This window comes from Patagioenas fasciata, chromosome 7 (genome assembly GCF_037038585.1).
Source record: "Patagioenas fasciata isolate bPatFas1 chromosome 7, bPatFas1.hap1, whole genome shotgun sequence".
NCBI lineage: Eukaryota > Metazoa > Chordata > Aves > Columbiformes > Columbidae > Patagioenas > Patagioenas fasciata.
The window spans coordinates 904967-932043 of record NC_092526.1 but is presented as its reverse complement, the minus strand read 5'-3'; the positions used below and the strand labels follow the sequence as shown (position 1 = coordinate 932043).

General features: G+C 53.8%; 1 protein-coding gene across 2 annotated transcripts in view; it reads right to left on the bottom strand.

The window, feature by feature from the left end:
- Positions 1-14760, bottom strand: part of ACVR1 (activin A receptor type 1) — a 50458-nt gene extending 35698 nt beyond the window's left edge. Inside the window, exon 1 of one of the 2 annotated variants that reach the window (XM_065840348.2) lies at positions 14607-14760. In XM_065840348.2, coding sequence (XP_065696420.1) covers positions 14607-14614 — 8 coding nt within the window. In that variant the 5' untranslated portion in view covers positions 14615-14760. The remainder of the gene's footprint in view (positions 1-14606) is intronic. The other variant, XM_071810644.1, reaches the window with a different exon arrangement.
- Positions 14761-27077: the final 12317 nt, after the last annotated feature.

The window sequence follows — 27077 nt, the reverse complement described above, 5'->3', positions numbered from 1 at the left end:
CCGACACTCCAAACAATGCCGAGCACCCACGAGCAAACACATTAGAGCCGAATTAGTGAGTTCTTTATCACTGCGTTTAATACACTATTTTTCTATGTCAGTTGGCTGACGAAACACAGAAATTACTACAAAAATCTCAAAAACTCCCAGAATTGACTGACAAATATGAACTCACTTGCCAACCTGAGCTAGCAAAAGTCACCCCTATGATCTGTGCAACAGTTCTTTGCCTTTTGTTTGTGTAACACACCGTGGACAAGGGTAAGACTGAATGTGTCTGGACTAGCGCTTTGGGCCGAACTGCCTCACTGCTGTCCGGGGGAAGGCACTTCCTCCTGTCCTGCTCACCGTTTGCACAAAATATATCTGATCTTGCTCACGGGTCCCCAGAGCAAGGACAACCAAGGCCAGGCCAGCAGGGTGGAACTACCAAACCAGGCGGCAGCTGGTCAGGTTGGGTTTTCACGAGCAGCCATTCATACAATCAAACAACATCTTCTCTCTGCCTGGAGTTTCCCTAAGTTAAAAGAGCAACTCAGCATTTTCTTAACACCTACTTCATGACAATGCACCACATTGAAATTTAGCTACCTACAAAAATTACATGGCATAAATCATTTAAATAAGAAAAGCTGTTTGATTTCGCCTCTTTTTCTGTTCTTTCACTAATACCATGATCATCTTCCCTCAGTACAAGTCCACCGAAGCTATCTTTCTTTCCCACCCCCTTTTCCGGACGTCACCTTCATTGGCCTCCCAGTGCAGGCACTCCCCTCCTGCCACCTTCTGCACTGCAAGGACTTCACATACACCACATAGCAGAGAGCTTTCAAACATTGTCACCCGGCTTGCAAAATGATCAGACTGAACTTGTGCTGGTGTCAAAAGCAGGCGGTCAGGGAGGCAGTAACAAGGTGCCTGGACCATTTCCGCCTCCAGCCCTGCAGGAACGCGGCGCCCGGTGGATCGCACCCGGGATGTGGGCAGCAGCCGAGCACAGGGAGTGACCAACCGCCTCTTCCACCCTCAGCCTCTCCCTTTTTCTTTTTAAGTAGTTTTTATGACTGAACGCAGTGCACTATCTCAAACTGCGTATCTTCTAGTTGGGCCCAACACCTTTTTGCTCCTCATTGCATTCTGAAGGGCACACCAGGTGCCAGCCCACTGCGATCTTTAGCAAAGACACCAAATGTTGGACAACACAGCACCTGGGTTCTGGTGAGGACAAGTCAGCACTGGGCACAAGTCAGCACTGATCCATACGTGTAAAAAAACCTGCTGAAAGAATCAACTATTGACAACAGATCTTTAAATACCAGCCCTTTCAAGAGGCGGCTTCTTACCTGCAGCTGTTCAGAGAATCATGCATTTCTGGACCTGCAACTGCACATTAATCGCTGCTCGAGAACGGGCGGGTAAATACACATGTCACCACGGCACTCAGCCTGCTCTGTTTCTTTAAAGCCCTGTGACTGTTACACCTCTGTATGACCAGAGGCACACCATCTCATACTAGCAGCACATGGAAGCCAGAGTGCACAAGGCAGCTCTTGTCTACAAACTGCTGGGAACACACAACCTGAGCAAAGGTTCTGCTCGATGGTCTCTATGCGACCACATAACAGCTGGGCTTGGTCTTACGAGTGTCTTCCAACCTAAACAATCCTATGATCCTACATGAACGCAGCCTTAGCTCACCTGTCCCCAGCTGGGAAGGGTACGAGATGTCTGAGCAGCCCTGCCACTGCCCGTGCAGAGGCACTGCAGGCAGACTGAGCCGCGGCAAAAGCCCGAAAGCACAGAGGTTCCCACAAGCAGCGCTGCAAAGAAATCAAACGGCTTCAGAATAATTTTGTGGTAAACTTCCTAGGGGCAGAGTTGCCAAACCAGCAGTTCTGGGGAGGGCTGTGCAAGCTTGGGATCTGTGCAGGTCTGCACTGCTCCCCAGCAGCAAACCGTCCCCGGCCACCTGAAAATCCAGCCGGTCTGCACACAGCGCTGCAGGCGCGCCGCGCTGCCCACAGCTGCCCTGGCACCGCACGCAGCATTTCCATCCTCCCCAGACTGCCCCAGCCCTCTGCACCACAGCTCCAGGGGCTGGGCTGCGCCGCACCTGGCTTTAGAGAAACCTTCTGAGAGACGGGGAAAGGGCTCTTTGCGCCTTCCACACTGCTTTAAGATTGCCCTCCATCTTCATCCCCTTTGTCTTGCCTCCTCCCTCAAATTCGATCTCTTATTCTTACAAGTGCATAAGATGATCGTGGCATTATTTCGGAGCACTTCATACCCCCAGCCATTCTCAGCTCACGCTGGATAAACCCACAGAGGAGCACGGGCCCCCCTGAACGCAGCCACACTCCCCCGTGCCGCAGCCCCTGCAGCCGGGGATCCTGCACGGCATGGGAGCGCATCTGGACTGCTACCAGGAAATAACAGCGACAGAAACGCAAAATAAACCCTACCGAGTAATTGTGCGAGCAAAATGATCCAAATAAAAGCTAAGCAAAATTCAAGGTTAAAACAAACAAACAAAACACAACACGCCAGTTGGAATTTTTCGTGGTTTTGTGAAATTGTCAGAACAGCATTTTGCGTTTGCACAGGTGGAATATTCATTTTACGTTTGGTATGTATTTAAATACTTCCAAGTTGATCAAGGTGATATAAATTACCAAGTTGAGTCACAATTTAAATGACCAATTTTACATCTGATTTTGCACTTATTTTTGGCTCTTTTCTAAAGAAAGGTTAATTATTGTCCAACACAAATGAACATAATGTCAGGACTAACTGACTATAGACTTGAAGAGCATTTCCCAGGGCAAAAGGCAGTCTTGGCCAGAGGAACGGGGTGGAAGGGCGGGAGGTGACTGGTACGTGCTGTGCACCCCAGGTGCCAGCCCTGAGCCCTCGCTGACGGGCAAGGGACGAACAGCCCTGCAGAGACCCCCCGGCCTGAGCCTGGGACGGGTGCTCAGTCACCTTCACACCACCTTCGCTCCCCAGCCAGGGCCAGCAGTTCAGCAACTTTATTCAGCGTTCACTGTGTTCTTTTGCAAAAAACAACAAGCAAACAAAAATACAAATTAAATTAAACCCAAACCAGTTCAACCATTTAGGTTCATTTTAACTTTCATACTTGAGATGCACAAGAGCAAAGGTGAAGCCTGCTTCTCCAGGACCTGGCCATACCTCAGCATTGCTTCAAGGCCAGGCCGGCTCAGGGACTAAAATCTCATTATTTACTCAGACTCTTCCACAGAGGTGTAAGTTCCAGCTTTCTAGTTTTTAACTCAATTCAGAGTAAAAAATCAAATGCTAACTTTATTTTGCATGTTTTACATGGAATATCTTTATTATGTTCATTTATTTTATTGAAGCACGTTAATTACTTGCCGCAGAGAAGACGTGGGTTTGCAGGTTTTTTGTTTGTTTTATAAGAAAGTGGCCTTTCAAAACCAGAGAACAAACAGCAACTCCTTTTAACATTTCGATACTCAAATATTTCCTCTGTGTCTCAAGATACTCATCAAGCACCACTCAGAAAACCCACTGTACTTTCTCTTGCTGTGTGACAAAAGCCACTTCCATCCTAGGCTGTAACTCCTGGTTTGCCATACAAGCCGAATTTCTTCCCTTTGGTGTGGGTTTGCTGCTTGACACAGTAGCTGCTGCAGCCTTCTTGACCGAGAGTTACTGCCCAAAAAGAAGATAACATGTTAAGCATCCAGTTTTCTCCAGTTGTTAGAACCAAAGATGACTGCGTGTCGGCTGCAATCCTAAAAACAATTTGGGTAAAAACCATAAACTGCATCAAGCTGTCAACACATTTGATAGACATCTTTTTTCATACAATTGTGATACGTAAGTTGAGGGTTAACTCAGGTATTCTTGGCTTGTCCAACATTCATTTTGTAATGAACACGACATTAGGACCTGCAGGCGGGACATTCCCCACCCTGCCGGGCTGTGTGGCAGTGTCACTGGGACACACAGCACCGGGGACACTGAGCTCAGGCAAATGGGAAGCTGAGAAAGGAACCGTCCCAGCTGTCCCAGGCCAGCTGTGGCTCCAGAGGATGAGCTGCAGAGACCCCGGAGGAGCTGTCACAGCTCCTTCGAGAGCTGAGGATCAGCAAGCACGGCGTGTTCGTGCACCAACTGTCCCAACTGCAACACGTTCATTTGCAGAAGAATCCCTCACTTCACATAGGACTGAACACCCGTGGGACTGAAACGAGATCAATCCTGTCAAAAGAGCCTGAACATTTTGGGGACAATATTTCAGAACTTTGAGCAAAATATACATTTAATATCCTTGCACACTATACCCTGAGAGATTTCATTTTACAGCTAATCATTCACTCCTGTTTGCAGGTTTGGTTTGGTTTGATTTGTTGGGTGGTTGTTGTTGTTGGGGTTTTTTGTGTCTTTTGTTCGGGTTTTGTTTGTTTGTCCTCCCTTCACGTTCACATTGGTCAGCACTTGAGAAATGAACCGTTTCTGTGCACACTGCTGCTGCCCGAGCCCTGCAGTGTGAGGGCCCGTGAGGCTGGACCGCCGAGGGCCAGTGCCCGTGCACCCGGGACAGCGGGCGCCCAGCTCCCGCACCCTGGGGGCTCCCTCCCACCTCCCCAGAAAAGAGCTGCTAAAGGCCACGGCCCCCACCCTGTGAGGTGTTACACGTGCTACTAGAACTGCTCAGGGAAGACAATCCCGAGGCAAACACGCAATCCGATGTCATCACGTTTCTTCTGACTTGTCACCAAGAGCCTCACCAGGGTGCTACGGCACCAGGGCATAGCAGGTGGTGCATCAGCTGGGACACTGCAGTGACACCCCGACACAGCACCCCAATCTCAACGAAACATTCACAGAGCACTAAGTGTACACGCAGAGCTGAAGAGCACCAGTTAACAGCTGATAATCAACAACTTTTTTATTATGGACACTCAGCCACACGCCTGGCCGGTTGCCATCTGCCTCTCTCATGGTGACATCTGAGTCCCATGCGGCCTCCGATGCCTGTTCCACGGACACCACCTCCCTGTACCCGCACGGAGATCCAGAGCGCAGCTGCCCGAGCGCTGTCGGGCCCGCAGAGCAGACCCCAGCACAGCCCACGACCCAGCGCCAGGGCCGCCTCCGGTTCACAGGCGCTGCAGGTCCGAGCTGCACACCCTGCACAAAGCAGGTCCCATCGGTTCTCCAAGCTCCAGGCTGGTTCCAGTCTCACTTCTACAGGCAGTTACCTCCACCCAAATTCCGCGGTCCTCTTTGCCTACCAGTCCCTCAGGTCCCCTCCAAACTTGTTGGAGGAGGTTCCTTTGCTCTCCCAGATTCTCCACGAACTGCTCCAGTTTCCCCAGCTGCTGTGAAGTCCCACAGCCACAGAATCCTGCAGAGAAGCCTGTCCTGTTAGGATCTTCCAGGAGCAACAAGGGCACAGAGGGTACCCCTTCAGGAAAGGACCGTGTGCTAACTCAGCCACGCAGCATCAGGGAAACAAGAGCCCCAGCATTCCTGCCAGAAGACGGTTAAAAGTCATGAGCTGGGATCCTTCCCTGCCTAGAAAAAGGGGGTTTGGCCAATTTGTTTAGCTTTCAGTCATCTTGTGGCACACACATGCCTGACAAAGTGAAGCTGCTTCTCTTTCCAGGTTTTCCATCATGGTCAGGAAAAACTGCAAATCTCCCTGTTGATTTATTCAACCGGGTGCCAAAGGAACCACCAAGTTCCACAAGACAAACACCACAGTCTGCAGGTTGCAGGTTCCTGCATCAGAAAGCGGCCGGGAACAGCCCTCACCGTTCCCGGGGGACACTCGCCTGGGCCACACAAGGAGCGATGCTGCAGAGCAAGAACGACAAGGGGACGGTGCAGGGGAACAGGAGCCTCTGAATTGCACCTACTTCACTCTGAATAGCCTCAAATACAAACAAGCTCTAAAATCGCTTTCTTTTGTCTTCATCCGCCACTGTGTTCGTGTGCTGTGGCTCTATTAACCCAGCCTTGCGGAACAACTTCAAGTTAATTCACCTTTTCCATTTGCTTTAGCCCGGTCCCCAGAGCTCTATAGCCAGTAGATATTTATTTTAAAGCTAAGCCAAAACCATTCAAATGCTAATATTTCAGGGCCTTCAGTGTTCTTGTTTGCATGCAGTAGGGCCTCCGTTCGAATAAAGAGCATCCACTTTGGGAACTAAACCAACATCATTATAATTGGTCTACACGTCAAAGTATTACAAATCCCCGGACTGGAAATAAAGCAAGTTCTACCCCTAGCAAACCTTTGTGAAGAAGGCAAAAAACTGCACTGCAGACTCGGAAACACTGATTTCTCACCAGAGACTCCAGTAACCGCGTAAGAAAACTGTCAGCTCCAAAAGGGAGTCTGGTCTTCTGGCTCCTAACTGCGTGGCGTTTTGGCCTTCCCAGCGGAGAAACAAGATGAACTCCCTCAAAATCCTGACGTTGTACACCAGAGTCCAACAGATGTTTCACTTGGATGTCTAACCAACATCCAGATCAAATCCCAACCAAAAAGATGAACTCAAAGGCTTTTCCACTCATTAAAAAAACGCCACTTTTGCACAAAGCATGGAAATACTGTACTTCTTTCAAAAAGTATTTTAATGGTGCTTAGCTTTTTATTTCCATAATTTTGGAACAGTCATAGTGATGGACTCATTTTACAACATATTATTTATGTCATAAGGAACATGTATGGAGGGAAGGGTCTAAATAGCTTCAGATTTTAGAACAGGTTTTGCAGAACGATTATGCACAAGTTTGCTTCAGAGGTATGGACATGAGCCTCACGAATGTGTAAAACGCCTACACAAAGACAGAAAAAACACCCTATTGTTTAGGCAAGTTGGAACATGTTACTCATTTAGATTATTCTCTACTAAAGGCTGATGCAAACATGCCGGGTCCACAAACACACACAAAAGTGTCTACGTGGCATTTCTGGCACATTTGCAAAGCCCTACCTGACAATCAGCTAATGGGAGGTTAAGCCATGGCAAAAGCTCAGCCCAGGAGTTGTTTGAGGACTGGAGAAGTGCACAGGCCCAACAACAAAAGCCAAGGGGCAGGATCCACGAGGACAGACATGGAAGACAGACCAAGCTACAACACATTGGATAATGAGGGGGCCACCAGCCCCCTCCAAGCTGCACCTTCACCGGTGCTGCACGTGCACCACGCGGGAACTTGGAGGCAAGGACACCAAACCCCAGGGTTCTTGACAGGCTTTTAAGTGGAGCTACTTCTTCTATCCCAGTGACATGAAGTAACATGCATGTTTCTCTCTGGACAGAGAAGGGTTCACATGACATAAGGATGCCGGGGGCCGGCCAGCACTGCATGATTTCCCCTCCAGCACCCCACGGCGAGCCGGGCTCTGCTCAGGGCCGCTGCGGGGCCCCCGGCGCCGGGAAGCGCAGCAGAGCTCTGCCCGAGCGGCGGCCCCACGGCCCCGCGGCCGGGCCAGCGCCGTGCCCCTCACCTCCAGAGGGAAACTGCTGTGCTGGCAGCTTCTTGACATCAACGCTGCATTTCGGCTCCACGTGCACAAGAGGTTTGACAATTCAGCCCAAAAATACCAGTCAACACCAGAAAAAAGTTACTTAGATCAGTGCCCAGTAAGAATGAACGTCCGGAAAAGAATTTCAGCCCAAGTTTTCAAAATATTTTTCTATTGTAATCACAGTCACCAAAAGCACATACACCACCCTTTTTTTTAATTCATGACAATCGGCACATTTTTCGTGACTTAAGAGTACATGTAAAATACTTCATTATAATTTAACTTGAGTCAGTATTTAAAAGTCAAAATGAAAATACCTGTTTGTTTTTAAATGCACAGCTTATTTTAATTCCACTCCTAAAATAGGAATTAACTAATCTAATACTCAGACAAGTACACTACAAGTCATGTATCTTCATTCTGACAATAGAAAATGAGGAGTCACACACATTATAAACTACAAGTGACTGTCACATCAAATCCGTTGCCAAACCATCCCACAGGCTGGGAGCCGTCCAGCCGTGCAATCGCAGGCCGTGCTTTGGCAGGCCGTGCTTTGGCAGGCCATGCTTTGGCAGGCTGTGTCTTAGCAGGCTGTGCTTTAGCAGGCCGTGCTTTAGCAGGCTGCTGCGCACAACTGCCGCCCCAGCAGCCGCGCACGCTCCAGCATCAGCGAGGAGAGTCATTTCACACACTAAAACCACCAAAAACACTACTCCTTACGAAGTCAAGAAGAGTTTCAACATGCAACATGGGCATGATTTCTACCAATAATAAACAACTGCAAGGTAACATCTATCTTTTCTCTCAACATAACACGATGCAATTTATTCTCTTAAACCAAACCATTATCTTTTCATTTTATTTTCTCTTTTAAGATTCAGCCTTTAAAATGACTTAATTGTTGCAGTCCACCCACACAAACACAAGAGACAACTTTATTGCAGTGAAGTGCCCTAAATAGCACGGTCTGTTTTAGGCTGACTAATACAAACACGCATTTTGTTTAATTTTACATTTGTTCCTAGGGAGACTCAGATCTCTCCTACCTCCCGTTGCACACTGCAGGAGTTCTCTGTCCCTGACCGAGCACTGCACACGGGGTCTCACAGCTGCCGCGCTGGTCACAACCCTCACCAGAGACCTGAGAGCCACGGCAGAGGAGCCCTGGTGTGCACGGCGTCCAAAGCGTGCGGCTGAGCCGGCCGCGCTGTGAGCCCCAGGGACGGAGCCAGCAGGCAGCAGGGGCCCTAACCCGGCAAAGCCAGGCCAAGTTTTACCAAACTAATGGCCACATATAGCCACAGAGATGCCAGGCCCGGAGAAAGAACAGCACATGGAGAGGGACAAGCACAACTACTCACTCCCCTGGCATCAGCAGCCAGGGAAAAGGCTTGCACAACTTCAGCACCAGCTGCCTGGCACGGCTCAGTCAGGACCCCAGGCCATGGGGAGACAGGGGCATAGTGAGCCCCAGGCCATGGGGAGACACTGACCCCCAGGCCATGGGGGGACAGGGGGCCTGTGGGGCACACGGGCTCACCAGAGCAGGGACCAGCAGCTTGCAGGACTTCAAAAAGCAGGGACTTGGAGCCCCCGAGCTATCCGTCCAGCCAATGGCAGCTGTCGAAAAGCTGCCAACCTGCTCCTACAGTTACAGGATACTTGCCAGACAAACAGCAGACCTGCAATTAGAAGAGGTGTTTGTTGGCCACTCTTCTGCAGCTTATTAGCAGAGGAAAGGTTTGCAGTCAGAACAAGGCCTGACCTCCAGTTACAACTGCTCCGTGAGACAAGGAAGGAGTTCTGAAGTTCCATTTGACCGAGGACGATCTGTGGCTTCACCATGCTGAGGGGAACGTTCCAGGTACTCGGGACAGAAGGCAGGAGTTGCAGCACCATCTCGTCTGTAAGAAGGTCCAGATGACAGCCCTTGGTGTTCCCCTCCACCATCTTCCTTCATTTCAAACAAGGCAAGTGAAGAGTCCAAAGTCAGCCTCAGAGAAATACCAAACCGGAGGTCTGCTGTTTTAATAAGCTTTGCCTAATCAAGCCATAGCCTCCTTTCCCTAAGAGAGAGCTGATTTACAACAAGCTACAGACACTTCCATCTGCATCTTTCCAGAAGCACCACAGATAGCAAACAGTAACAGGGATGACACTGTCAATGAGTATCCCTGTTTTGAAATGCTCCTGACAAACATTATTTTTGGGGATGAGCGACCATTTAACCACACAGGAGAAAGAGAAAAACAAAACGTACACCTAATTGGACAAGAGCCTGCTGACTCCAGAAGAGGCCAGTGCCAGATGATCAGGAGACCTGAGGACACAGCATGCAAACCTCATTCTTCCACCCTCCTTGCCCCCAGGCCATGCTTGCCAGCCAGGGGTGAATTCCCAAGCCCAAAACTGCATCTGGACCAGTGCATTTAATGGTCTACCACAGACCTACAAACATGTCCAGTTCCTTGCTTAAAAAACAAAAAACAAATCTCTCTCGAATTTCCCATTGCAATCATTCTATCATATAACTTGAACAGGCACCACACAAAAACTACTTTTAAAAACTTTTAAAATGGCTGTTTACTACATGTGGTATTCCCTATTTCTTACGTCATAAGAAATAAGGTAAAATCATCGCTTCCTGTCTACTCGGAGTTCAATCATGACCTTAAGGCCCCTATAATATTTCCTTTCACACGTTTATCTCCTGAGCAAAAGAGTCTGTTTATTTGGACATGCCACATCTACACCATCTTACAAAACTTTGCAGAAGATGACTGAGTCAACCCCACGTAAAACTAAACTAACAGGTCCTGAGCATGAAGGAACTGCCAATCTGAAGGACAAGTTATCCTAACTGTTCAGAGACTTACGCTGCCTTTGAGCTTCAACAGAACAGAGCACGATCACTTGAGATGAGGGACGATGACCCTGGGGGCTCTAGGGGCGTTTCAGAGCTGGTGGCACGCTGATGTGCGCACACAGAGAACACAACATGTTCTAACTAGACCAGGGCAGACTCCTGCGTCCAGCAGGCCCTGGGATGAGCAGCCTGCCCGCCCGGCACAGCCACCCTGCCCAGGGCCACGGCCAGCGCTGCTTCAGCAACAACATGGAGCACCGGCAGCCAGGCTGAATTCAGCATGAAACGAGCACATCAAAAGAGCCCTGGCTACAGACGGGATGGATAATGACTGGCAAAGGCCACCATGCAGCACCTGATGTTGACTATTCACCAGCAAATGAATCACAAAGTCAGTCCTGGCCTTCCAGGGGAAAGGCAGCAGCTGAACTGCTAGCAAAGGCACCGCCACATTTCTAAAATACAGTACCACTTACTTTCACATAATGAAGCAGTAACATACTTATGGCACCAGGATTATCGGTACACTCTTTATGTTCCTTCTAGAAAACAGTTAGCATGCCACGGAATGAGCGTCACAGGTTTTCAGACAGCGCTGGACACCTCTATAACTAACAGGCTCTTAGATTGTCTCAGTCTTGACCACCGTCAGGTCCCAAAGCAAATGAACTACCCCCAACACACACGTGCGCCCTCAACAAGGCCTGCACCCCACCCCAATGGGTCTCCAGGAATGCCCATCCACAGAGAGGCTGCAAAAGCACAATTATCACTCGGAAATCAACTGCATTCAACACCACCACTGTAATCTGCAGCTCTGTATGGCTGCACAGGCGAGCGGGCTAAGTTTTTCACCTGTTTATGTGCAGGGAAGAAATAAAAGATACAACAGCAGGTATTGAGATGCCCATTTGAGAATTCAAACACCGAAGAACGCCAGTGAATTCAAGCGGGGTTTTTTTTGGCAGGGACAAGGGGGCTAAAAGGGTGCCTAATTATTTTACAACGGCTGTCCCTCGATCCTATTTTAGCATCAGGCTTTCATTAAATTTAAGCATGACTTCAGCGTACCAGCTGGCCAAAAAAAAAAGCCACAACAAAACCCACAAACAGCCCACCCACAACACCCCACTGGTGTTCTTTCCCCCGCCTATGTTCTCTTCCTACCCCAAGAGCTTCTTTGCTGCTAACGAGCCTACTGCTTTGTACTTCCCAAGAAGGCAGCTTGTGACAGAGCAATGCAAGGACGGAGCAGGGGCTGGGAGAGAGGCTGTTTCTCTAAATGACTTCTATCCCTCTCCCAGACTCATTTGCATCCCTCCCAAAGAAGCTGTTTGCTGCCTGTGCAGTTGCCCACAGGCCGGCACAAGCCCCGTCCCTGCCCCGCAGCACACGGGCTGCAGCCATGCAAACCAGCCCGCTGAGGCTGCCCCGTGTCCCCTGGTCCCCAGCCCTGGCCACCACCCTCAGTGTGCCCTCACACCTGCACCGGGACCTGCCCACCTGCCAGCGGTGGTACCTGCAGCGCCACCCGTGAGCAGCGACCCAGGAGCAGAACCCCCCTCTGCAGGCCTGGGCAGACACGTCCCATGCGGACAGCTCGCCTCAAACCCAGAGAGGTTCTGCAGGAAACTGCTATATTTAGCCCTCCCCTTTCACCTCAGCTCCTCGACGCATTCGCATTCTCCTACAGAAGAACCTAAGTGGTGTTAGAGGTGAGCTTTATCGGGTCACCTCAGCAGAAAAAAATGCAACCAACTTATTATATCTTAATATAGAAGAGCGTAAACAATCATAATAATATCAAATATACAGCTATTAAGGCTTAAAAAAACCAACTCATGTCTCTGAAGTGTGTTAAACTCCAAGCTCCAAAACCAGAATAGGGCCAAAGTTACTTTATGAGTTAAGTCTATGGAGGGCAAAGCTGAACTTCTGCATGCACCATTCAGGTCTTCACAAGTACTTTCGTAAGTAACCAATGCAGCTATAGTATTCTCTACTGAGAGTATAAACACTAAGGACCAACCTCAACAGCTACGCGACCAAAATATTTCCATTTTCCTAAGGTACACACAAGTCATGAGAAGACAAGTTATCCCAGTTACTGTGCAGTAGGGCTTCTGCAGGGACTGTCAACAGGGTCTCTGGAAACACCCTCGGGACCAGGTCAGGATCCACCTTCCTCATCTTGCAACTTTGAAACATGGTAGAAGACTTAAAACAAAAAATATGTAACAGAGTTTTCTCCCCTCAGGCTGTTTCATTTAAATAACAGACTCACCTTCTACAGTATTGGTCTAACTATGATTTAGGCCTGTAAAAGCTGATTATTTACAAACCGAAATGGTTGGGAGGTGATCTAAGTCACAGCAACAGACCTCAAAGTTTGTCCTGACGCAGACACGAGAAGACAAAGGAGCAGAGATTTACAATCAGTCACTTCTCCCAGGTCTGTGGCACCGGGCGAGGAGCAGCACCCCCGCCCCCAAGCCAAGAGGAATGCGGTCTTATCCCAGCAAACCCAGTCCTGGGGGGAGCGCAAACCTCCCAAGACATTGCACACACTTAGCACCTCCCAGGGAGAGCACAGCGCACACAGGAACTTTTGGTTCCCCTAAAATAGGTCTGTAGCACCTCCTCCAAAAAGAAGTTATGGTCATCAAAGGAACCAGACATGCACTTGAGAGCTTTCCACATCCAGGATTCCAGCTTTCACCCATTTCAATTTCAAGGTGACCCAGCACTCTTCAAACAGCACTAGACCTTCAAGGGCAGGACCCGGAGAGTATTTACAAAGTGCCTGCTGCATTCCAGGCCACTGCCCTTTCTCTGAAGATGAGGCATAAGGATCACTGTGAAAATCCTATTATGGCAAACGAACAAACAAAAAAAGAAACCTGAAGAGTTGAAAATGTACTTGTCATTGACCACAGAAAACTGCTACAGCCAAAGGAGTTTTCTTAAGTGAAAAGCTGAGATCTGTGACAGATTAACTTTAACACATACCAAGAAAATGTGAGATTTGGGAAAAGAATCTGTTCTCTTCTGAAAGCTCATTGCACCATTTCTAAAAAGTGTTTTAATACAAGAGTGCCAGCCCTGCAGCTCCATCCAGAATCTGAAAGTTTCCAGGTGGTGATGCCACCAGTAGCAACACTGTTCTGATGGATCAGTCCCTCCAGCACACCCACGCAAACCCCTGCCCTCCCCAAACCTACTGAAGACGAGTTTCTCTTTCAATTTGGGAAAAATGAAGTGGTTTAGTAAGTACTGCTGTAAATAAGTTATTTTAACACAGTTTTATAGACCAGTAGAGTTGGAAAGACTGCCCAGACAGCTTTCCCCGCTGTATTCATGCCACAGATTTCACAGCCCAGCATGTGGTTTTCGAAGCCTGGAGGTGAGCAGGCAGACGTGACTGCCAGCTTCCAGCAACCCGTCCTCGTCACCAGCAAAAGTCCTGAGAGGAGCTCGGGCAGCAGTCCCGCCACCCCCTTTGTCTCCTCTCGAAATGCGGAGCTGTAAATAAGCCGGCTGACTTAGAGCTCCACTGACTCACTGTGCAAAACGCCATCATGTTTGGCAGGGGAAGAAGCACCTTCAGCTGATTAACACCACAAGGGAGACAATCTGGCCTGTAACTTTATTTTTCCTATCAAACTACGGAACTTCAGCACACTGACATCAGGAACACCAGCACAGCCAAGCTTCGAGAGCTCATCCTGACACAGCACAACTTCGCACCTCCCGCCTGGAGAAGTGTACGGAGTTTGTTAAAAGCGCAGAAACGGGCGCACGGCAGGCGGTGCAGGCAGGCGGGGCAGCCCCGCTCCGTTCCCCGCAGCATTCCCCGCTACTCGCGCAGTGTCGGGCAGTCCCAGCGAACCCTTTGTGTCCCGCCGCAGCGCGGCCGCGGCTCCGGGCGGGGGTGACAGCCCGGGCGGGGAGCGGCGCCGCTCAGCCCCCGCTGCGGGCCCTCCGCCGCTCCAACCCGCCCCGGGTCTCACGGCGCAGCCCCCCGCCCAGAGCGGGCACCGCGGCGGGGCCGGGGCTCGGGCAGCGCGGCGGGGGGACAGAGCCCCTCCATCCGCCCGCAGGGCCCGGCCCGGCTGCCCCGCCGCCCGCTCCCTCGGCCGCTCACCGGCGCGGCCCGACGCGGCTCCTCCCGCAGCCCTGTTCCCGGCCGGCGGCTGCACTCACCTCGTCATGGCGGCGGCGGGCTGGCCATGGGCGGCACGGCCGGCGCTCTCCGCCCGGCGCTGTGCTGTCCCGGCCCGCCCGCACGCCCGCGGCGCGGCGCTCACAAAGGGGCGGCGGCGGCAGCGCCCGCCCGCAATGGCCGCCGGCAGCCGGCACTCCCGGCCCGCCGCGTCACTTCCGGCCGCCGCGCAGCGCCGCGCCCCCTGGCGGCGCCCCGCCGGCACCGGCACTGGAGCAAGAGCTCGGGACACGGCCCCTGCGCGTTCAGCCGCCCTGGGCGGCTCCGAGCACACTGGCCGAATCGGAAATCCCCCAAATAACGCTGACCCCCCTGCTCTGCACACCCTCCCGACCCCGTCTGTGAGCCGTGACTGCCCGGGAACCTCCCGCTCCGTCGGGACGGGGACACGGGGCTGTCGGGACACGGGGACACGGCGGCGGGCGCTCGGCGGGTAGCGGGAAGGCGAGTCCCGGCCCCGGCCGCTCGGGCTGTGAGTCCGTTCTGCCGGGGCTCGTGTGCCAAACCTGCCGGGACACGGACCGTGTCCCCGACGGCTCGGACGGTCCCGCCGTCACCCGTCCCCGCTCCCGCGGTCCCGCCGTCACCCGTCCCCGCTCCCGCGGTCCCGCCGTCACCCGACCCCGCTCCCGCGGTCCCGCCGTGCGGCCGGCCCGTTAGCGCTCCGCGCTCCAGATGGGCCGGGGTTTGACTCGGCGTGAGCAACGGGGATGTTTTAGACCGGGAAAAGAACGCCAATTCCCTTAAAATACACACGGGTCTGCATTCGGCTCAACGGTCCAAAGCCAGTCATTCCTCACGGCGTACCGCCCAATAACCACGTGTGACATTCGAGCAACTCGTGTGTAGCTGCTCCTCAGGAGAAAACGCAACTCTAACAAGGACCATTTTCCAAAAGGGAAGACTAAAGGTTGAGTATCTAAATACAGCTTTACAGAACCTAAGTACACAGCTGAATTTCCAGACACGCCAAGGCTTCCCTTGGGGCTCCACAGGTGGTGCTGACAGCCAACACTTCTGAAAATCTGGGTGCTTATTTGCAGCCTAAGGCACTTTGGGAAATAATAGCACACGTGGTTAATAGAGCTCATAACAAAGGGTGACGTTGTTGGATTAAAAGCCATCTCGAACTAATGACGGGTTGCAGGATTTCCAGGCGACATGAGAAACTGTGTGGGTCAGAAACACTTTGCATGAGAAAGTTTCTGCTTCAGTTTTGGTAAAACAACGTCAGTTTAGGAAACTGTCATTTTCTGAGCAGCCCGCGCGGCTCGCTGAGGGGCAGCTGCTGCCGGGCGCGCGTCCGGAGCCACGGAAGGAGCCAGAGCTGGAAACTGGAGTTAGGACTCAGCAGCGCTTGCCCACAGCCTCCTGTAGCTGGATCACTTACAGTTTACATGCAGCTGATTTTTAATTAATAGTGAAGATCAGGGAAGAATTTCGTTAGTGATCTCAGCATAATCTGTAAACATAACTCATTTTCTGCCCTTTTGAATACCATCATCCGTCACCATAAGCATCCTTACAAATAAATTTGCTTTCCAAAAGATGCGGGGGTTTTTCAATTAACTTTTCTATCAGCATTGTAAGTGTTGACAGGAAATTCCAGCTGTAAGTAGAATTTTTTCTGTAATAACACTATTTGGGGAGAAAAGCAGGGCTGCGACGTAAGCTGAATGTGGTGACAAGGTTGAATGGCTGCGGCGGTGTCTCGGAACCAGGGCTGCTGGTGCTGCCTCTGGCCGGTGGGCTGGGAGGACCCCGGGGACAGCACAGTGTGAACAACAAAACACAGCTTTTCAGGGGTTCTACAGCCCCCTGAGGAAAGGTGTTACGGATTTAATGAGCGTGTTCATGCGTAGCTGACTCTGCACGGCTGTACAGGGAGTGGCGCATGATTAAATTTGGGGTTCACGGCAGAGCACCTCTTGTAGCTGCTCTTGCCGTGTCAGAGTCCAGCCTGTACGTTTTTCCTGGATAATGTTTGCATTAATCAAGGTGTAATAATGGCGTGTCCCTGTGAAAGGAGTTCTCTGCACATAAATTGCCGCTCACAGACATTAGAAGAAACCCACTAATGTTCATGCAAATACCGTGCTCTTTGGAAAGACGTGGGCCTCAGAAGAAAGCTGCACGCAGAGCGCGGCTTGGGCGGCAGAGCAGGTTCGCCCTGTCGGCCTCCGCGGAGAAAGCTCCCGACAAGGCAGCCAGCAGAGCAAAGCCAGGCTTCTCTGTTTTGAAATTATTGCCATGGTAACCTGAAGCGCCCGGTTCATCAATTCTGCCTCCCTCTGGAGCAGCTGCGCTTTCCAGTCAGAGCGCGTCGCAGCGCTTCGGAGCGCAGAAGCAGCTCACACCGTTCAGCGGTGACAGACAGGAAATGTTTGGAGGACTGAGGAGCTGTTGGACCCCCGAGCAGCCACCTCGTTCAGCAAAACGAACTGCGTGTGAGTTTTCAGTGCAGTGGGAGGTCTGCATCCCCATGCTTGGTCACGCAGGAGGTGTATATTCCTTCTAAAATATGCTGAAGAGATATTTCTTTAAGTACATAAAATGAGGCCGTACATGAAAAAGCCTTCTTAATAATTACTTGGAGTGTTGCTAAGGTTTTAAACTCTTTTAGCATTATTAAAAACGGTACATAAAGACTTTGCTTATGTGTTGGAGGTGAGCTGTGGTACAGAAATAATAATCCTGGTGACCTTCCAAGCTGCTGCTTGTGATGAATTATTTTCTTTTGCCTTGGGGAAATTTCTAAATATATATATATATATATACATGCAAATAAGCAAATCTTTCAGCTGCAATGTGACAACGGTTACATCACTGCCCCTTCTCAAGTGAACAGCACAGCGTCGTTCCGAGTGCAGCTGCTGAGAAAACCCCGGGAAGTACTTGTGTTTGAAATTAAAGAGTTGTTTTAATATTTAGCTGTGCCAGGCTGGACTGCGGGTACATGTATTTCATCAGGCGTCTGTGAGTCAGGCGCGTGAGTCACCGAAGGAGCTGCGCTCGGGCTGCTGCAGACAGACGGCGAGGCCTGTCCCAACAGTTCAGTGCGTGCAGAGCTCCCATTAATTCCTCTGGGAGATTTAATTAGTGCGAGGACAGGGCTGAGGACACGTGTGCGGCCCCAGCTGCTCGGAGGGGGCCTGACCCTGGGCACCTCCTGTGTTCCTCGCTGTCCCTCCGTGGCACGCACAGCTCTGTTGTGTGAGCCCAGGGACCGCGGGGGCGTCGGGAGCCAGGTGCGATTCGGTGTGAGCGCAGAGAGGAGAACCCATCCCCAGGTAACTAACAACAACGTGGAATTGCTACTGATTCACTTTTACACAAAGTACACACTATTACTATTATAAATCAAGCTATCCATATTCTTGCATCTGACCGTTAGTAGCACAACTCATATTCACTCCATTTTTTAAAATAGCACTTGTAATTAGTCATCTCTGCTTTCCAAACCGATCACATGCAACGTTTTGTTTCTACTGAAACACCCACCAAAAAGCGTTCGAGTTCTCTAATTGCGAAGATTCACTTCACGTGGCTGTGCGACTTCTTTCTGCTCTGGGTGTTATTTAGGAACAGCCAACTGGAATTTATTGAAGTTATGTCGAAAAATAAATGATTAAAAGTGCTCCCAGCTGGGTGGGAGGATTCGCGTGCCAAGTCCCAGCCCACGAGAGCTCTCCCGGCGGCGGCGCGGGGCGCAGGGCTGCCCGGGGACATTTCAAAGGGCAGGACCCTCACCGGGCGCGCTGTCCCCTGCAGGCGCTGGGCCGGGACGTGTCCCCCCCGCACACACCCGCGGGGGCAGCTCGGTGGGTTTGCTGAGCGATGCACCGGCCCTCGCTGTCCCCCTGCCCTCTCCCGCCTGGCACCGGTGTTCCCAGCGCGGCCGGGCTGTCCCCCTGCCCGCTCCCACCTGGCACCGGTGTCCCCAGCACGCCCGGTGCCCATCCTGCACCCAACAGCCCTGCTGGCCCGGTCACCCCCTTCTCTTCCCGCTTGGCTGGGGACAGTGCTTTTTTTGGCCTCTGCTGTTGTCATCTGGCATTTAAATGTAACGAGATCTCTCGTTGCTAACATTTATAGCAGCAAAATATTTAAGTTCCAGGGTTTGTAACACATGTTGTTAACGTCGCGTTGCCAAGCCCAGCTGAAGGCTCCCCAGGCCCTGCTCTGCGCTTGCTCGGGTCCGTGCCAGCACACGGCCGGCAGCCCTGGCTGTGCCGCGGCTGCGTGGGAGCTGCCGGGGGACCAGTGGGCGCCGGTGCCAGGAGGGAGAGGACGAGCCCCCTGCACTCCCAGTGCCAGCAGGCAGGAGGGGCTGCCAGGGATCCCCAGCTCACAGGCACTGCCGGGTTCCAGCTGGGTGGGAGGTGACGAGCTCAGAGCTGGGACAGCCACACCACCTCTGCAGTGACAGCCATGGCACCTCTGTCACCTCTGTCTCTGGCCAGGGCCTAGGCTCACCGCCAGGATCAGCTCCAGTGCTGGTTAGTGCCGCCACATGAAGGACCAGGTAGGGTTTGTCCAACGGGCTCATGCAACAGGGCTGAGGAGGAAGCAGGAGAAGGACAAGCTACGATCAACAGCCTGCCATGACTTCAATCAAAGGCAGTAATTAAAGAGAGAAGGTGGTTTAATGTGCCTGATTTAGTAACGCCTGTGCCGGGGCGTGTATTTACATGCTCCCGCTGCAGCCTGGGCAGTCAGTCTGAAAACATCCCTGGAAAGTTGAGGCAGGGAGCGAACACGGCAAGGCAGGGAGTGAACACGGCAAGGCAGGGAGTGAGCACGGCAAGGTATGGAGTGAGCACGGCAAGGCAGGGAGCGAGCACGGCAAGGCAGGGAGCGAACACGGCAAGGCAGGGAGCGAGCACGGCAAGGCAGGGAGTGAACACGGCAAGGCAGGAATTGAGCATGGCAAGGCAGGAATTGAACACGGCAAGGCAGGGATTGAACACGGCAAGGCAGGGATTGAACACGGCAAGGCATGGAGTGAACACGGCAAGGCAGGGATTGAACACGGCAAGGCATGGAGTGAACACGGCAAGGCAGGGATTGAACACGGCAAGGCAGGGAGCGAGCATGGTGCATCCTGCACACGGGGATGCTCCCGTCCCTCAGGCCCCTGCCCCCCATGGAGCCCACAGTGCCCAGCTGGACACCACTGCCCCCCTGCACCAACGCGGGAGAGCAGCTGCAGGGGCACCGGGGCAGGCAGAAAGCAAAGCCTCAGCCCCACGGTTGTCTAATAAAGATGGTCTCAGCTTTTGAGTCGATCTCCAGATGTCTCCCCACGGTCTGAAGCTCTGGGGTCGACGCGAGGAAGCCATGGCCTCTGCAGGAGCAAAACAGGTGGGCAGCAGCTGTCGTGGGCGCTGCCATCCCTTCCGCCACTGCTCTTACCCCGGACTCCCCAGCTAAGGGATCCCCCAAAGGTCTGGTCACCTGCACCAGCCCTGGCAGACCCGCTCCGTGACAGGTTCCTTCAGCCTTCTGCTTGGGGTTCATGGCCAGGCTCTGTGCTGGAAAATCATGCTAAGCATTTGGAGCGGCTCGTGACATCTGCTCTCCTGTTCCAAGAGCGGACACAGGAAAGAGAAGTGGGTTGCAGCCGGTGAATTTACACCTAGCAGTGAGAGGAGGAACTGGATGTGAGGTCTCAGTCCACCCTTTTACGGCATCTGCCGTCAGAGACCATGGTTCAAACGCCTCCGCAGCACAGGGCATGAGATCAGAGCAGCAAAGGACAAAAATCCTCCGGGATAAAGGCTGAAAGGGCTGGCAGCCTCGCTATGAACATGGTTCTCATCAATCAATTCTCATGAAGCCAGGCACCATTTTTATTTCCCTCTCCAGCAGCAGATTAAGTAGCTGGTGAAGGGAGGACGTGTAATTCATCGTCTGACTCAGGAGAAGGAAGCGAAGTCTGCTCACTGTGATGCTTCTGAACAGCTGGAAAGGGAAAGACGGAGAATGTCTGTTAATATTGGACATGACAGAAATAGCCCAGCAATGTATCAGAGGCCAGGCAGCCTAATGCAGCTAAGGGCAGCGTGTGCTACGAGATACCACTGTATTTAAAATAAAGCATTCTGGAAGGGCCCAGATTTCTTCAGATCTTCGGCAACTGGCACAGATAAGGCTGCAGCCTGACTGATGTCCTTCTCTCTTGGACAAGCTCAAAGCGATTCAGCTGGATGCTGACCTGCAGGGGCCCTTCTGGGGAGAGCAGTTGTTGTGTGCGTGATAAAACACAGCCGAAATATACCCTGGTCCACGGCAAAGTGCCCCCGCCACTGCTCAGCTCCAAACAGCGCGTGGGCGCTGAGCGGAGGGGCCGGGAGCGGTCACAGCATCTGCCCGGAGCGGCTGCTCGCAGCGGGTAGGGTTGCCGGCCGGAGGTAAGAAATAAAGCCAGGCCATCGTGTAAAAAGGGTGCTTCGCTCTACTGGCCTTAATGTGATTTATTTGGTTTAGGTTTATTTTTGCAAAGCAATAAGGAAATTTTATAGATTTGGTGATAATCTGAGGTTCATGTATATGACAGAATTGCAACTGCTGACCAAGTAAAAGAGGTGCTTCCAAAATTCAGCAGAAAGGTATATGAAAACTAAGAGCAGCTACACAGAAAATGTACTATGTGCACACCTGACTCTCTTGACACATTATAACCCTGAATAGCTGGATAATTGGGAATTAGAGGAGTTAACAGCTCATGTATCAATTGTCCGGAAGCTGTGAGCGCTGAAGTCAGGCTCCTCTTTGGGTCGATTGTCAGGCTGTCCGCCCTGGTGTACCGAATTAAATTGTCTTTGTCTCATTACCTGCAACGGGAAATGAGCCAGCAGAGCTGTACCAGGCGTGGGGCTGAGCAGGCGGGAGGGCAGCCCCAGGGAGCACCCGAAACCTGGGGGCAGGCAGCCCAGGGAGCACCCAAAACGTGGGGTCAGGCAGCCCAGGGAGCACCCAAAACCCCGGGCTCGGGCAGCCCAGGGAGCACCCAAAACCCGGGCTCAGGCAGCCCCAGGGAGCACCCAAAACCCGGGCTCAGGCAGCCCCAGGGAGCACCCGAAACCTGGGGGCAGGCAGCCCAGGGAGCACCCAAAACCCGGGCTCAGGCAGCCCCAGGGAGCACCCAAACCCCGGGCTCAGGCAGCCCAGGGAGCACCCAAAACCCGGGCTCAGGCAGCCCCAGGGAGCACCCAAAACCCGGGCTCAGGCAGCCCCAGGGAGCACCCAAAACCCGGGCTCAGGCAGCCCCAGGGAGCACCCGAAACCTGGGGGCAGGCAGCCCAGGGAGCACCCAAAACCCGGGCTCAGGCAGCCCCAGGGAGCACCCAAAACCCGGGCTCAGGCAGCCCAGGGAGCACCCAAAACCCGGGCTCAGGCAGCCCCAGGGAGCACCCAAAACCCGGGCTCAGGCAGCCCCAGGGAGCACCCAAAACCCGGGCTCAGGCAGCCCCAGGGAGCACCCAAAACCTGGGGTCAGGCAGCCCCAGGGAGCACCCAAAACCCGGGCTCAGGCAGCCCCAGGGAGCACCCAAAACCTGGGGTCAGGCAGCCCCAGGGAGCACCCAAAACCCGGGCTCAGGCAGCCCCAGGGAGCACCCAAAACCTGGGCTCAGGCAGCCCCAGGGAGCACCCAAAACCCGGGCTCAGGCAGCCCCAGGGAGCACCCAAAACCCCGGGCTCAGGCAGCCCCAGGGAGCACCCAAAACCCGGGCTCAGGCAGCCCCAGGGAGCACCCAAAACCCAGGATCAAGCAGCCCCAGGGAGCACCCAAAACCCGGGGGTCAAGCAGCCCCAGGGAGCACCCAAAAGCCGGGCTCAAGCAGCCCCAGGGAGCACCCAAAACCCGGGGTCAGGCAGCCCAGGGAGCGCCCAAAACCCAGAGTCAGGCAGCCCCAGTGAGCACCCAAAACCTGGGCTCAGGCAGCCCAGGGAGCACCCAAAACCCGGGCTCAGGCAGCCCCAGGGAGCACCCAAAACCCGGGGCCAGGCAGCTCAGGGAGCACCCAAAACCCAGGGTCAGGCAGCCCAGGGAGCACCCAAAACCCGGGCTCAGGCAGCCCCAGGGAGCACCCAAAACCCGGGGTTGGCCAGCGCGCAGCTCAGTGCTGGCGTGACCAAATGGGCAGAATGAGCGTCCTTCACCAATCCGCCTTTCGTCTGCCTTCTTTGACTGCCTGCTCCATGAAACAGACACCAGAGCTGTAGGACAGGGCAGGGCGGCTCCGCAGGGTTTCCCTGGGTTCCCCATGGGCCCCGGGAGATGCGCACACGCAGCCCCTGTGCACCCAGCAGCACCGCGCTGCACCGTTCTGCTCCTGCCTGCCGTCATCCGTGGCCTTTTCCAGCCCAGTGCCGAGATTAAAGAACTGGAAATGCAGTAGGAAGCAAGTGTAAGCTGGGATTCTGCTTGGCTGTCGGGAAAGCACCCGCCTGCTCTCGAATGACCGGTCCTGGAGCACCAAGTGACCGTGGGTGGCCCTCGAAATGCTGTTAATGCCAGAAGTGACACGTGTCCCTGAGCCGGGCACCTTCGGTGCACCGTCCGCCCCGGCCCAGCCCCTGCCCAGCCAGACCAGGCCCAGGGCTCAGCCTGGAGCTCGCCCACCACAGGACATTGAGCTGAACCAAGACAGTGCAGGGAAAGGGGAAACCACACCCGGGCAGAGCCGGAGGTCGGGGAGCTGTCCCTGGCTGGGGGGGCTGGGACCAGCCTTCCTAAACCAGAGAGACAATAAGAGAGAAGTGCTCTCCTGGTCGGGGCTGCCTGTTTAACTTCACAGCTGTGTAATTAGAAATCTATTCTAATAAAGGCAGAAGAATATTGGCGCATTTTCTCAAAAAAGCACATGAAGTTACTGAAATGAAGAGCTGGCTGCATTTCAGTGATAAGTGAAGAGTTTATCAAAGACGTGACCAAAATAAAAGGAAAGAAATTCTCTGTCTGTGCCTACCGCCTGCAGAGAGGTTTCCACACAAGGTGGCAGCTGCCTCCTTCCCTTCTGTCCTGCCCGCGAGAGGCTACGGGGTACCTGGGACTGTTCTCTGAAAATTAACTCCTAGCAACTAGAATGCAGAGTTTGTCATTAATTCACTCATTAGCCATCATTTCTCCCCAGGCACTAACCAGACGTCAGTTTTTCCCTGATCAGCACTGGTACCCAGCAGGGAGGAGCGGGCAGGACCATGCTGACGGAAGCTGGGTCAGTGTCCCTGCTGTGGGACGGGTGCACGCCCCCGAGCCCCCAGGGACAAGGACAGTCCTGGGCCGGTAATATCTCAAATTATTTTATTTTCTACACATGCTGCAGGAGACAGTTTTCTCACCCAAAATGTCTGGTTCTACCACCAGTATTGCGTCCAGAAGTGCCCACCCCGCTTCCCCGACCTTGGCTCTGCCGCTGCTCCGTGGGTCTCCGCTGCCGGCGTTGCCCGCGGCCGTGGTGCCAGCTGGGTGCGCTGGAGCCGCCAGCCCGGTGCTGGTGCCCAGCCCGGCTGTGCAGCCAGCGCAGCCCCAGCGGGTGCAGACACTGCGGGCACGCGGAGCCCAGAGCAGCCCCAACCGGAGCCGGTTCACACAAACCAGCTTCTGAACAGGGACAGAAACCTGACAGAGCTGACATCTGAACCAATTAATGAAACTACATCCTGAGGCTGTGTCTCCAGCCCCTGCTTCTGAGGCAAGCCATCGTTTTATCATCCACGAGCACCCGTGCTTCTGGAAGGAAAAGAGGTCTCGCGCCTGACCCCGCAGCTTCCCGCTGGCGAGGGCTGGAGACACAGATGTCTGGGCTGTGCTGTGCAGAAGCTGCTGCCGCCTCTGCCTGGTGCTGCCTGTCACACCCCTGCCCCGCCAGCCGCTGGCCCGTTGGTGGCTGCTGCTGGCGAAGTGCTGGCACCCCAGGCTGCTCTGCTCCTGGCGTTGCCCTCAGCGTGCCGCGTCTGCACGAGCCTCCGCAGGGGCTGTGGGGACACGGCCAGAGAGGGGCTGGGACGGCCCTTCCTTGCACCCACCGCTCCTCTTACGAAGGCCACACAGCTTGTAGCTGCCACCGGAGCGGTGCCGGGGCAGGAGCCGCGATGACACAGAAGAGCACAAGGAGCTTGGGACAAGGGGACAAGGGGGCCCTGCGCCCATTGGTGCGGGATCCCAGCCACGGGATGGAGTCCAACAGCAGTGAGAACTGTACAATATCACAACACTGCACCGTGTTTACCAAGCACTTCAGAGAATTGCCGTTTTGGAACAAAAACACTCCACAGGATAAAGCATGCTTGTTCGCCATGCCCCCGCTGAGGCGGGGCGAGGATCACAAACCACCCGCGGGGTGATGGCAGGAGCCAGAGGGTATTTGGGGCGAGGGGAGGGAGCTGCTGGCGGCAGGAGCAGCGAGGCAGCGGCCAGCGATGGCACAGCCCTGGCGCAGGGCAGAGCGGGCACGAGCCCACCGTGATCGCCTCGCCGTGTGCTCAGGCAGTGACAGCGCGGACACCGAGAAGGGGACCACGCTGGTGACGGGACAGGGTGGCAGCTGCTCGCCCAGAGCTCTGCCGGTGGCACGGTGTGGGACTGGCAGAGCTGACGGGCAAGGCTTCTGCTCGCCACAGGCTGTTCTGCTGCTCACCAAAGTCTTCCAGGATCCAGTCCCGCCGCAGCAGCAGGCGGTTCAGCCCCCTCCAGCCCGTCCCCGTCATCGGTCCTGTGCGAGGGACCGGCAGGACAGCAGCAGCCATCCCCACAGGTGGGCTATCACGGCTTTGCTGCAGGGTCCCAGGGACTCGCTGTGCTACCCTCCCACTTCCAAAGCACAGGTTGTGGCTGCAACAAGCAGGAACACAAAGCAGCTCAAAGGACAGCAAGGTGACACCTGAGCTGGCACCCCTACCTCCAAACAGCCCCTCTGCTGATCTGTCTCTCACTTCGATTTCCGCCCTGCAGGAGGGTACAAAATGAACACTGTGTGTGGGGAAGCCATAACCAAAACCAGTGTTTGCTGCGGAAGCTGATCCCCTGCGCTGGGCCGGGGCGGGAAGGCGTCTGGGAAGGGCAGTGGCGGGCAGCAGCGATGGAGCAGCCCCGGGCAGGACACCCCTGCCCAGGCGCAGCCCTCCCGCACGGGCAGGATCCGGGCAGACCCGCAGCCAGCGTGGCCACGCGCGGGTATGGAGGGAACAGCGACCCAACCTTGTCCAAACCTCCAAGAAACGTTCCTGCAATGAGGCAGCAGCGCCCAGGGCCTCCAGCACAGCAAACACCGGCGCTGGAGGATCAGCGGCTCCTTGAATAGCTGCACAGGTCAGGCAGCTGATTTCTGCCTGAAATAAATGGGTTTAGGACAGTGCTTCACCTCAGGGGAAAACATGCCCTGGCAAGCTGCAGTTACTCGCGTGACCCAAGGATTTGTGGTGCCTGGTCCCAAAGCCAGAAACAGATTTATACCCATAATGGACAAGGCAAAATAAAGAACCAGAGCAAACAGTTGACAAAAACGTACGTTTCACCCACCTCATTAGTTATTCTAGATCTGCAGCACAGGGCAGGGGCTGGGAAGGGGAAAGCTCTGCGGTTGGCATGCAGCCTTGTGTCTGTCAGGTACAAGCTCTCCCCAGTGCTTTTCCTGTTCGCTTATGCTGATTGCCAGAAATCGTTACTAGAGGAATACACCAGACATCCCTTAGGTTGTGAATTTTCACGAGCTCTCTGCTAACGAACCAGGACTGCTAATTTAGAAGCCGCCACTAATGCGCTGGTGTGAGCTGGGCTGGCACGCGCTGCTGTGTCGGCGGTGGCGAGTCCCCTCCTGCCACGAGCACCACCTGTCCGCTCCCAGCCCTCGCGCGGGCCAGGGCTGCTCCGGGCTGTGCAGTCTGCGGTTCAGCAGCAGCTTCAGGAGCAGCCCTGCAACAGCGGCACCGCAGGGAGGAGCAGAAATGAGCTGACTTGAGAAGAAACTGCTCGGGCTTGTTGAGAGCAGCAGCCCGGGCAGGACGCGGCGGGTGGAACGTTCTCCCGCCCTGCAAGGCTGACATGGCTGCCTGGTTCAAAATAGCGTTTAACATGGCGAGAGGTGTAGGGTGGGTGCAGGGGCACTGGCTCTCCACAGCTCTTCCCTTGCTGAGAGCCTGTCTAGATTACCATATGTTATTCTGCCATATACTTCATCGTGCTTTATTTGTCATCCGCTAGCACATATGCTTACAGCTCCACTGCCTGGCACTCAGAAAGGCTGAATTTAGCTCTGAATCAGTTACAAACAAACACTCGCTCAGGGCAATGATCTCTGCTTCTCACCATCCTCACTTCCCCACCCTGCCTCGCAAGAGGAGAGAAGGGTCAGGCAGTTGGACTAGATGATCATTGTAAGTCCCTTTCAACTGAAAATCTATTATTCTATTCTATTCTATTCTATTCTATTCTATTCTATTCTATT